The 11,238-nt window shown below is 44.9% G+C and overlaps 1 protein-coding gene across 1 annotated transcript; it reads right to left on the reverse strand.

Annotated features, from left to right (window-relative positions):
* Positions 1 to 7,561: 7,561 nt before the first annotated feature.
* LOC119281598 (beta-glucosidase BoGH3B-like) lies at positions 7,562 to 11,032 on the reverse strand. The gene is made up of 8 exons (XM_037562088.1): positions 10,595 to 11,032; positions 10,366 to 10,456; positions 10,113 to 10,261; positions 9,784 to 10,027; positions 9,583 to 9,687; positions 9,324 to 9,506; positions 9,003 to 9,198; positions 7,562 to 8,267 (listed from the first exon to the last, which is right to left on the reverse strand). Exons 1-8 carry the CDS (start codon positions 10,966 to 10,968, stop codon positions 7,771 to 7,773), a joined length of 1,839 nt encoding a protein of 612 aa, XP_037417985.1. The 5' UTR covers positions 10,969 to 11,032; the 3' UTR covers positions 7,562 to 7,770.
* Between the last annotated feature and the right edge of the window lie 206 nt (positions 11,033 to 11,238).

Below are 11,238 nucleotides of genomic sequence, written 5' to 3' on the forward strand. Positions count from 1 at the left end.
CGAGTACGACTCCATCAACCCCGTTCACTTGAACGCTTCCGCTTAGCGATCTACAAGGGTATGTAGATGCACTCTCCTTCCCCTCGTTGCTAGATTACTCCATAGATTGATCTTGGTGATGCGTAGAAAATTTTGAATTTCTGCTACGTTCTCCAACACATCCTTCAACACATAACCAAGAAACCTTCGGAAATCATTTACCTCAACCTTCGAAAAGCATCCGTTATACGAGTTATGGCAATACTCCCGAACTCTCGCCCCAATACTGGGTGGCGTCGAGGTTATCTCACCAACAACTGCATAAAAGAGATTTTCGATGTCGGCGAAACTCAGGTATTCCAGAACTGTAATGATAAAATTGTGACAACAACACCTTGGAGCTCAACTCCCCGGGACACTTCCACAACCCCTAAATGTCAAGAGGCACCAAGAACAATGTTCTCGTCACAAAACCATCGGAACGATTCCAAGATACCCGCGTGATCCTAATTTTTTTTCATGAAATTTGAGAAGAGAAGGGTCAAAACTCTACATCAGGAGGCCTCACCAGAGCGACGAAGGGACTGAGGAGTAAAAAGAATCCTACTCTCCGATATATATAATCCTATAAAACTCAAAACATTTTTCTAGACTCAACAACGCCAATGATTCGATCAAGCAGGGGGCTCCTAAGTCGGGGAAGGCTCTGATTACCAACTTGAAATGCCCACGATGCGGTTATATCTCCCACGTGTCGGAGCACGACTTAGAGACATAACCACATTGTAGGCAATGTCGCAAGAGGGGTAATCTTTACACATCCCATGTACTGAATAAGAAAGAGGTACAGGGTTGGCTTACAATCGCCACTTCAAACAATACATAAAAATAGCATTACAATCATCCAGAATACAATCAAGGTCCGACTACGGAACCAAAATAAAAAAAGACTACCCCTAATGCAAAAGATCCCCGATCGCCCCAACTAGCTCCACTACTGATCAACTGGGAACGGAACAACATAACGAACATGATCTTCATCGAGCTCCTCCTTGAGCTCGGTTGCGTCACCTGCACGATATCATCGGCGCCTGCAAGCTGGTTTTGGAAGTATCTGTGAGTCACGGGGACTCAGCAATCTCACACCCTCGCGATCAAGACTATTTAAGCTTATGGGTAGGGAAAGGTATGAGGAGGAGCTGCAGCAAGCACTAGCAAATATGGTGGCTAACTTATGTAAATGAGAGCGAGAAGAGAAGGCAAGCATGGTCGAGAATCTATGATCAAGAAGTGATCCTGAAACTACTTACGTTCAAGCATAACTCCAACACCGTGTTCACTTCCCGGACTCCGCCGGAAAGAGACCATCACGGCTACACACGCGGTTGATCCATTTTAAATTAAGTTAAGTGTCAAGTTTTCTACAACCGGACATTAACAAATTCCCATCTGCCCACAACCGTGGGCACGGCTTTCGAAAGTTCAAATCCCTGCAGGGTGTCCCAACTTAGCCCATCACAAGCTCTCACGGTCAACGAAGGATATTCCTTCTCCCAAGATGACCCGATCAGACTCGAAATCCCGGTTACAAGACATTTCGACGATGGTAAAACAAGACCAGCAAAGCCACCCGAATGTGCCGACAAATCCCGATAGGAGCTGCACATATCTCGTCCTCAGGGCACCCCAGATAAGCAATCCGTACAACTAAAACCAGCCCTCGAGTTTCCCCGAGGTGGCACTGCAAGGGGCTCTAGTTTGGACCAACACTCAGAGGAGCACTGGCCCAGAGGGTTAAAATAAAGATGACCCTTGAGTCTGCAGAACCCAAGGGAAAAAGGCTTAGGTGGCAAATGGTAAAACCGATATTGGGCCTTGCTGGAAGAGTTTTATTCAAAGCGAACTGTCAAGGGGTTCCCATTATAACCCAACCGTGTAAGGAACGCGAAATCAAGGAACATAACACCGGTATGACGGAAACTAGGGAGGCAAGAGTGGAACAAAACACCAGGCATAAGGCCGAGCCTTCCACCCTTTACCAAGTATATAGATGCATTAATTAAATAAGAGGTATTGTTATAGCCCAACAAATATCCATGTTCCAACAAGGAACAAACTCCAATCTTCACCTGCAACTAACAAACGCTATAAGAGGGGCTGAGCAAAGCGGTAACATAGCCAAACAACGGTTTGCTAGGACAAGGTGGGTTAGAGGCTTGGCTTAGCAATATGGGAGGCATGATAAAGCAAGTGGTAGGTATCGCAGCATAGGCATAGCAATGGAGCGAGCAACTAGCAAGCAAAGATAGAAGTGATTTCGAGGGTATGGTCATCTTGCCTGAGATCCCGCAAGGAAGAAGAACGAGTCCACGACGAAGACAAACGGACGTAGTTGAACGAATCCTCACAACTCCGGAACGGAACCGAAGCTAACGAGGGAAACAACCCGGAAAGAAGCAAACAACATAGTAAACAACCATCACATAAACATGGCATGATGCACAACCAAGTATGATGCATGTCCGGTTTAAATATGCATGGCATGGCAAAGGGCACAAACAAAACTACAAGTTAAATGGAGCTCAATATGCAATGAGTTCTCTCTTGTTTATGTACCCAATAATACTAAACATATTGGCGGAACACCACATCAATTATTTAGTTCTCTCTCATTTATGTACCCAACAATATTAAATGTTGTTAAACATGGCAAGAGGGTGAAGCATAAAGAAATTATCTATTTAGGCAAGTTTAAATGAGGCCGGAACGCCAAACAACAATTCCGGTAAATCCCCATATGCATTTAGCAAACTAATGCAAACAACAATTTTAAACATTTAAATGTTATTAACATGATGCGAATGACATGTGCAAGTTTATGCAAGTTTTATGGAAATGTTGATAAGAGCATTATGAAGCATTTGTCATCGTGGCGGAAACAAAAGGGATGCCACGACAACGACAACGGAAAAGGTGCCACGGCAACATTCCAGTTCCGACAACTCATTGAGACGTCGGTGCAAAAGAAAATGTGGCGGGAGCGTGTAAAAGATGGTGGGGGTGATCCCGGTTACCGGGTTCCCACGGGTCGACGACGGTGACAAGGCAAAAGAGGGGCAACATGCACCGACAATTCGAGCATGGAGCAAGCACGAGCATCTCATACATCACACATGCATTCGTTCACGGGCGCTCGTCTCGGGGTTATACCTTCGAAGCGTGCGTTATCGGAGGGGTTCGAGTTCGATGCGGTGTAGGGGAAGTAGACGTTCTCGGGACATTCGTAGTGGAAGTAGTCGCTCTCGCACGCTCTAGGGTTGACGGTAGAGGTTCTTGCGATCTCGACGATGGTAGTGGTACATGTTTATCGTAGCACGAGTTTCCGTAGATGTTCGGGGTCACGGCTATGAACTTGATGCATCGTTGAGCTTGGCGTCCGAGGAATTCCGCGTAGTCGTACACGAGCCATAGTCGAACTTGACGGTTCTGTTACACGGTTCTTCGGAGAAGGTAGTTGTTCTCGGTTCGGAGACGAGCTTGACGGATCCAAGGGCTCCGGCCATCGGGGTACTTGGCGCAACGCCGTGTAGTCGTACACATTCCGTAGATGTTCATGTCATCGGTGTCGGGGTACTTGGGGTCTTCGGACTTTCCGGTCCCGTTCTTGCGACGGCAGTCGTTCACGTTCGTTCGGAGAGGTACTTGGTCTTGCGAAGAGGTACTTGGCGGTAGTGGTACTTGGCGCAAATCCACGGAGACGGTCTTGGCAGGCAACGAGCAGTGACACGGTCGATAGCAGCTTCGCTGGAACAGGGGAACGATGAAGGCGCAGGAACGGCGGGCCTCCGGCGTGGCAGGGATCTTAGGTGGCTGCGGCTGGATGGGTTCGAGCACTGCTGCGGGGAGCTCCTCTCCCGTATGGCGCGTCGCGCGAGGCTGAGTCCACCGGAAGGAGGAGGTCAGGCGCTGCTCGAAGCATCAAGGGGGCGGCCATGGCGCTTGGAGCTCCTGTTGGCGGCAACGAAGAGAGGCGGTGGCGTCGTAGGCCGGCGGGCACTTGAGGGCACGGGGCGGTGCAGGGATCCTGCGGCATGAGATGAACGGCGCAGCTCGAGCTTGAAGGGGAACGAGGCAGCGAGGGGCTGGCTGGCGACGACTCTGCTCCAGTGGGCGTGCGGCTCCCGGCGGAGCTCGGGCTCCCGGTGAGGAAGACGAACGGGGAGGAGGAGAGAGGGGGATTGTGCAGCGTGCGTTGCATGAGGGAGAGAGCGAAAGGAGGGAGTAGGGATTGAGAGGAAGGGAAACGAGGTGGGAGGCAGCGCTAGGAGATCGAAGAGAGAGGAGGGGGGATCGAGCACGTCTCGTGGCTCGATGCGTGCGTATGGGTGTTGGCGGCGGTGGATGAGGACGAGAGGGAGAGGGAGTCGGGCTCCCTGGTGCCTAGGGTTGGGTTAGGTTAGGTGGGCTTAGGGTTAACAGGGGAAAGACTGGGCCTTGGCCTTGGGCCGAATGGGCCGGCCTAGCTATAGGTTGCGGCTGGCGCAGCAGGGGAGGCCCAGCTAGCTCTCTTCTCTCTCCTCTTGCTTCTAAAAAAACAGAGAAGTAGAAGAAAGGAAAAAGGAGAGAAGAGAAGGTTGGAAGAGGAATTTGGACAAGCGGTTAATTTTCTTGGACTAAACAAAAATAAGTTTGACCCAAGAAAATTAGAAACGGCAAGATTGAAAGATATAAATTTAAACTCATTTGAATTTAATTCAAATGGGTTTAAACTGGGACTTGGTAAAAGGAAGGTCCAAAAATGTTGAGGTTTTTGGTGGAATTCCGGAAAACGACGAAAGAATTTACGGACAAGGTTCGAGATTAAGAAGCGAGATAACAAAGGCATGGGGAAATTTTGCAAGTGTGTTTTAGGTGATTCCATAAGAATGGATTATTTATCATAGCTCCCTAATATTGGGAGGGTATGTTATAAAGAGAACTCACCATGTGAATTCCCTCGGTTTAAATGGATCGAAGATCCATACGATTTATTTAGTTGAGTTAAGAAAAAGAAAAGACATGATGGCATGATGACATGATGCAATGCACACGATGCAAAGATGAATGCAACAGACGAAACAAATCACACAACGAAACCCGAAAACCCTGGAAGACATCTGAAACTCCGGTCTTGGGGCGTTACAGTATTACTGGAGAAAACAAACTTAGGGTGGACCCTCCCACTCCATGCGCGAGCTGGCTCTGTCCCTGATAAATAACACCCCTAGGGCATCGTTTAGACCCATTTTTGTTTAGTTAAAATTTATCCATTATTACAACTTCATGTAAACTCAAGTGTCCAACGACCGCTAGCGCAATACTTAGATTGTTATTATTAATTCTTACTTATTCTTAGTTGCACCTATGGATTAGACCTTCGTGGTCAGGCTAACCGTGCTTCCAGCGTCATTAGTAACTTTGAGAAGATTGGTCAAGGGATTGCTAAGACGCACCATCTAGTGTTTGGTGTATAATTCGGTTAAGGTTGATTTCCACCCAAATCAAACAAGTTCCACTCATCAAAAGATCAAGATAACCTTGTTCTTATCACCAACCGAAACACCATAGACAAAAGAATAGTGACATTATAACAAGAATGCCCACAGATGTAGGAATACAATAAGAGAAGAAAAAAAAATCTACAACTTGTACCATACCAAGCAATAAAAAAAGTGAAAAGGTAATTCTACAAGCCCAAGATAACAAAATGGGTGAGCTTGTCGTCCACTACTTTGCGCCCTAGGCACATAATTCGATCCACCATTGCTATATGTCCCTCAGTGCAAGCAATAACAATGAAGCGCCCACAAAGGTCCCGCATGGGATGTACTAGTAGGCAATGCGGGGTGCGAGCAATAATAACGAATCGCCCTCAAACAATTATGTAAATAATTTTTAAAATTACACAAACAAATTTTAAGAAGGTTTAAATACTTTTTAAAAATATGTAAACATTTTAAATAAGTAAACATATTTAAAATTACAAGAACATTTTGTAAGTATGAATACACGTTCTGAAATATTCATGATTTTTTAAATATATAAATTGTTTTTAAATCACACGACCATTTAAAAAACATAATATTTTTATTTTAACTCTTATTGGAATACATGAATATATTTTACTTACATAAATATTTTAAATATAAATAAATAAAATTTAGACACATGAAATAATAATAAGTTTCATTAATGTTTTTGTAAATACATTTTTTGAAATTTGTGAACCCTTTCTGAATATATGCGAATATTTTTATAACACACAAATATTTAGAATATTTTTCATAAGCTTTTATGCAGAAGAAAAACCTTACTACTTTGATAAGCTTCAATGAGCTCGGCCATGTAGCCCTGCAGGCACGCTTGTTATTAGACGCTCTATGCGTTATATAGCAGCACTGGTTGGCGTTGATCCGCACTCCCTCCGTCACCGAAAACAAGACATATAAGTTTTACCTCAAAAATCAAACTGTGAAATGTTTGACCAATGTTGTAGAAAAAAACCATCAACAGTACAATACAAAAATTACTGTCACTAACTACACAACAAAATACTCCCTCCGTTCCTAAATATAAGTCTTTTTAGACATTTCAAATGGACAACAACATACGGATGTATATAGACATATTTTAAAGTGTAGATTCACTCATTTTACTCCGTACGTAGTCACTTGTTGGAATCTCTAGAAAGACTTATATTTAGGAACGGAAGGAGTATATGTTTATATTATATCTATTTAGTATCGTGGTTGTTGATAGTTTTTCCAATAAACCCGGTCAAACTTTGCATCATGGCTTGAGATAAAATTTATAGAACTTATTTTAGGAGACGGATGAAGTGTAATTTAGCATGCATCCTCTGATCCTTATACCTGAAATCATACCTTTTGCCTCCTCTCCCACGCCGTATTGTTGAGAAATGTTACCTACTGTTACATCGTGGACACCAGGTTACCAGTTCGTCAACACTTGTGATGTGATAAATTTATAAGACGGCCACCAGCATCATGGCAAGAACCTGGATATTCAAATACATTACAAAACACCTAGTTGCAATACACCAATATGCCCTCCTCAATCATCATCATAAATAGATAATTGTCAAAGGCTGAAGGCATCTTAATTTCTCTGAACCACTCCTTTTCGGTGAATTGTGCTGTATGGCCTATGGGAATATGGACTAATCTTGCTGCACTTGCATCCTTTACCATTAAAAGAAAAGGTTGTCTGAAAATGGGTTCAGCTAAGAGCTGTAAAAACATTCAGACTGACAGTTGTTTCTGATTATTCTATGGACATCATCGGCAGTCCAGTCTCCAAATATCACGCTGGACGATATACTGACACCTGTAAGTTGACAAGAATCGACCAATTTTCTTTTGCAGCTAAATGCTCAGCAACATTCAGAATGAAAATTATTTCTGATCATCCTATTGTAGCTTCCTTTGGTGCAAAAATAGCAACAGCGAACCAAAATCAATCAGTCAAGTAAATAGGTTCGACAAAACCGAAGGAAAATCAAGTAATATTTATCATTTGATAATTGAAGGAATAACTCATATATAAGAATATAAGAAATTAGGGCTTGTACATCTTACATACACCATAATTTGCAACAAGACATAAATTCTCTTTTACATAACCCAGTACCATAATTTGCAACAAGACATTAATTCTCTTTTACACAACCCATTAAACATATATGTAACATTGTTGTAATGATTCAAATTTATAACCAGATCAATGATGAAGTTATGCTAAACCTTCATCACTTCTGAACATTTTCAACCCATATCCAAAAGGGAATAAGGGATCATAGTTAGCATCTCCAACATTTATAGGCAGTTGATCAGAAGACCTAAACCACGATACAGGCAATGTACCCACGAAATCATGATCTCCAAAGAGGCAATCAGTAATTCCCATGCCCTCACTTCCAGGTAGCCAGGCAGCAACTAGAGCATCTATCTTCTCCAGAACTTGTGGTTCAATGACCAAAGGCCTTCCAGATACAACAACCACTAGAGTAGGGACTTTACTAGCAACACGAGTAATCAGGTCTGAACCATTAAATGGGATACTAAGGCCAGTTCTATCTCCCAACCCTTCAGCATAAGGAACCTCACCAACTGCAACAATAGCATAAGAAAATTCTCCGCTTTCAATAATAGCCTCTGTTGGGCATTCTTCATACACAACTTCAGTTTCCACACTGACGGATTCTTGTATGGCCTCCAATATACTTGTACCTGTTGGTTTAGATAGCATAAATAGATGTTTCTTAACAAAATATGGCCCAGGGTGCAGATTTTATACTGCTTGTACTAATGAAGCTAAAACTCTTTTTTTATATAAATAGAATAAATAAATTTAATCAAAAGCAGTGATGCATGGCTCAAAAACATTGTGCTATCCGCATGTTAAGGAGCCATTGTGGCTGAACATAATTTTCCACAGAATTGGTTAGTTCAGTAATGATTGGCTAGTAACTGTTCATGGTAGCTTGCACTGTGGAAACTCTAAGCAGTTGTTTGGCTCTCAAATGGTAAATTAGTATCCAAGTGTCTCTTTTATTTATTTTTTGACTTTCAGTACAAACCAAGCAATGCCTTTATAGTCTAAAAATAAAAACAACCATAATATAATACTCCCTCCGTCCCAAAATAAGTGTCTTAACCTTAGTACAACTTTGTACTAAAGCTAGTACAAAGTTGAGACACTTATTTTGGGACGGAGGGAATACTTGAACAGTCCACTGCAAACATCTTATATTTGAACTTAGAAGCAATAATTTCACATCTATAGTCATCATGGCAGTTAAAAATATGGCATAACTACTTAGTGGTTGGAATCTCCAAGGAGCGGACACACAAAAAAAAAATCTGAGGATCAGCAGTTTCTTCAGTACCAAGGCATTGGTAAGTGGATCCTCAAACAAATAAAATCATCCCGACATATTCCTGCAAAGCTGAGTTTTTGCTTACCAAGGGTTATCTTTCCACTGTCTCCATGCCAAGCTATTGTCCATCCACCGCACTGATATCCAATATTGTCAGCATGTGTCCCTGCAACAAGTATTCTTTTTGCATTTTTTGCCAATGGAAGGAAATTCTGCTTCTTGCCATTTTTCAGAAGTACCAAAGACTTTCGAACAGCCTCACGTGCCAGCAGCCGATGCTCCTGAAAGGTAAACAATTTAGCACATCGTATATGGTCACCAATATGTGAGACGATAGAAGCAGAAGAAAAAATCTAACAATTTCACAGTAACAGCGAAAACATAGGTAGGCGAACATGCATGCTACCTTACAACCAACTACATCTAGTAGAGACGGATCTGAAAATGGATGCTCAAACACTCCAGATATGAACTTAACCCTTAGAATCCTCTCAACAGCATCATCAATTCGTGACATTGGTATCTCCCCTGTCTCCACCAAGAACACAAGATCTTCCAAGAATTTCTCAAATCTGTGAGGTATCATAATCTGTAGACTGATCAGAAAATACAAAAGAACGAGTCGCTTGAGAATATATCTTAAATGACCACATGATAACCAATACCATATCCATCCCAGCATTAACTGATTGCGCGACGCAATAGCGATAATCAGACCCTCGAGGCTCACAAAGCCTGTCAATACCCTCCCAGTCTGACACCACAAACCCCTGAAACACATGATGTCATGTTCACAAAATCATTCTTACTATTCAGAGCCGAGGTTTGCATGAATACAACAATAAAAACAACATAGGCTCTACTACCTCGAAGCCTAACTTGCCCTTTAGAACATCCGTGAGCAAATGGCAGCTGGCATGTAACGGCTCCCCGTTCCACTGAGAGTAGGATGCCATGACTGTCGCCACCCCTTGAGCTATGCAATCAGGGTATGGTTTCGTGTGGATCCTCTCCAAATCCTCCGTCGAGCAAATGGCATTCCCCTCATTGACCCCCTTGTCAGTGCCACCATCCCCTACGAAATGCTTGGCACAAGCAAGCACATTGTCCCTGCAAATCACACAGACCCATTTCAACAAACGGGTTGCGGGCAATATACGGAAATCACACTACTAAATCTCACCACTGGAATTACCTGACCGAAGCGAGGAACGGGTAACCGTGAGGGTGGTCTGCCGGTGGCTGGCCCTGCAGGCCAGTGACAATCGTGGTCAACGAGCGCACGATCTCCGGGTCCTCGCTGTAGCTCTCGTAGCATCTCCCCCACCTCGGATCCCTACAGACCTGTACACCGTCCACCAGACCAAACGCACATCAGAAGGACACCCCAAACAGATACCACCGGTTGATTCGGATGCTCTTTTTGTACTATTTGAATTTTTACTCACGGCGACGCAGGGTGCGAAGGCCCAGTGGATGCCGGTGGCGCGGACCTCGAGCGCCGTCGCCTCGCCGATCTTCCGCACGAGCTCCGCATCCCTGGAAGGAAGGAAGTCAACGCGGTGCGGTTCGTAAGCTCCTTTTTTTTTATCCAAAGGAGGCCTAAAACAGAGCGCGGCGAGTGCGGCGGCGTGGTCAACGGACGTCATGTACAGTGAGAGGTGAGCGAGTGGGTACCTGGAGGCCCCGAGGCCGACGTTGTGGGGGAAGACGGTGGCGCCGAAGACGTTGTTGTGGCCGTGGACGGCGTCGGTGCCGTAGAGGATGGGGACGGCGAGGCGGGAGGAGAGGGCGAGGCGCTGCATGTCGTCGACCATGCGGGCCCAGTCGGCCGGGGAGGCGCGGTCGCGGGGCGCGCTGCCGCCGGCGTTGAGGACGCTGCCAGCGGCGAGCTCCGCGAGGGCGCGGGGCGACACCACGGTGCGCTCGATCTGGGCCATCTGGGCCGCCTTCTCCCGCAGCGTCATGCGGCCCAGCAGGTCGCGCACCCGAGCCTCCACCGGCGCCGACGCGTCCTTGTACAGCGGCCGCTCGCCTTGCGCCGCCGCCATGCGGACAAGCAGAGGCGAGGCGAGTGGACTGTGGGAGAAGGGGAGATAGATCGGGCTGGCGAGGAAAACGAGGCTCACTGTCTCACTGTCACTCGCGCCACTTACAGATAGCAGGTGGTTCAAATGCACGGGCCTTTCCAGGAGAGAATATTTGGCGGAAACCAAGTTGCAATGGTAAAATATCAAGTTCGAAAGTTTAGGAGGGTGATATTCTATTAGCATGTGAAATTTCAAGTTCAAACATAAATTCATTACAAGAGACATGCAAAA

Source organism: Triticum dicoccoides, chromosome 1A (genome assembly GCF_002162155.2).
Source record: "Triticum dicoccoides isolate Atlit2015 ecotype Zavitan chromosome 1A, WEW_v2.0, whole genome shotgun sequence".
Lineage (NCBI taxonomy): Eukaryota > Viridiplantae > Streptophyta > Magnoliopsida > Poales > Poaceae > Triticum > Triticum dicoccoides.

Excerpts from the sequence above, each read along its gene's own strand:
- LOC119281598 (XM_037562088.1), bottom strand. The coding sequence starts at position 10,968 with ATGGCGGCGGCGCAAGGCGAGCGGCCGCTGTACAAGGACGCGTCGGCG. Across the intron at positions 10,028-10,112 it reads CCGTTCCTCGCTTCGGTCAG|GGACAATGTGCTTGCTTGTG; the intron begins GTAATTCCAGTG and ends TGTGATTTGCAG. Across the intron at positions 9,507-9,582 it reads TTAATGCTGGGATGGATATG|ATTATGATACCTCACAGATT; the intron begins GTATTGGTTATC and ends ATCAGTCTACAG.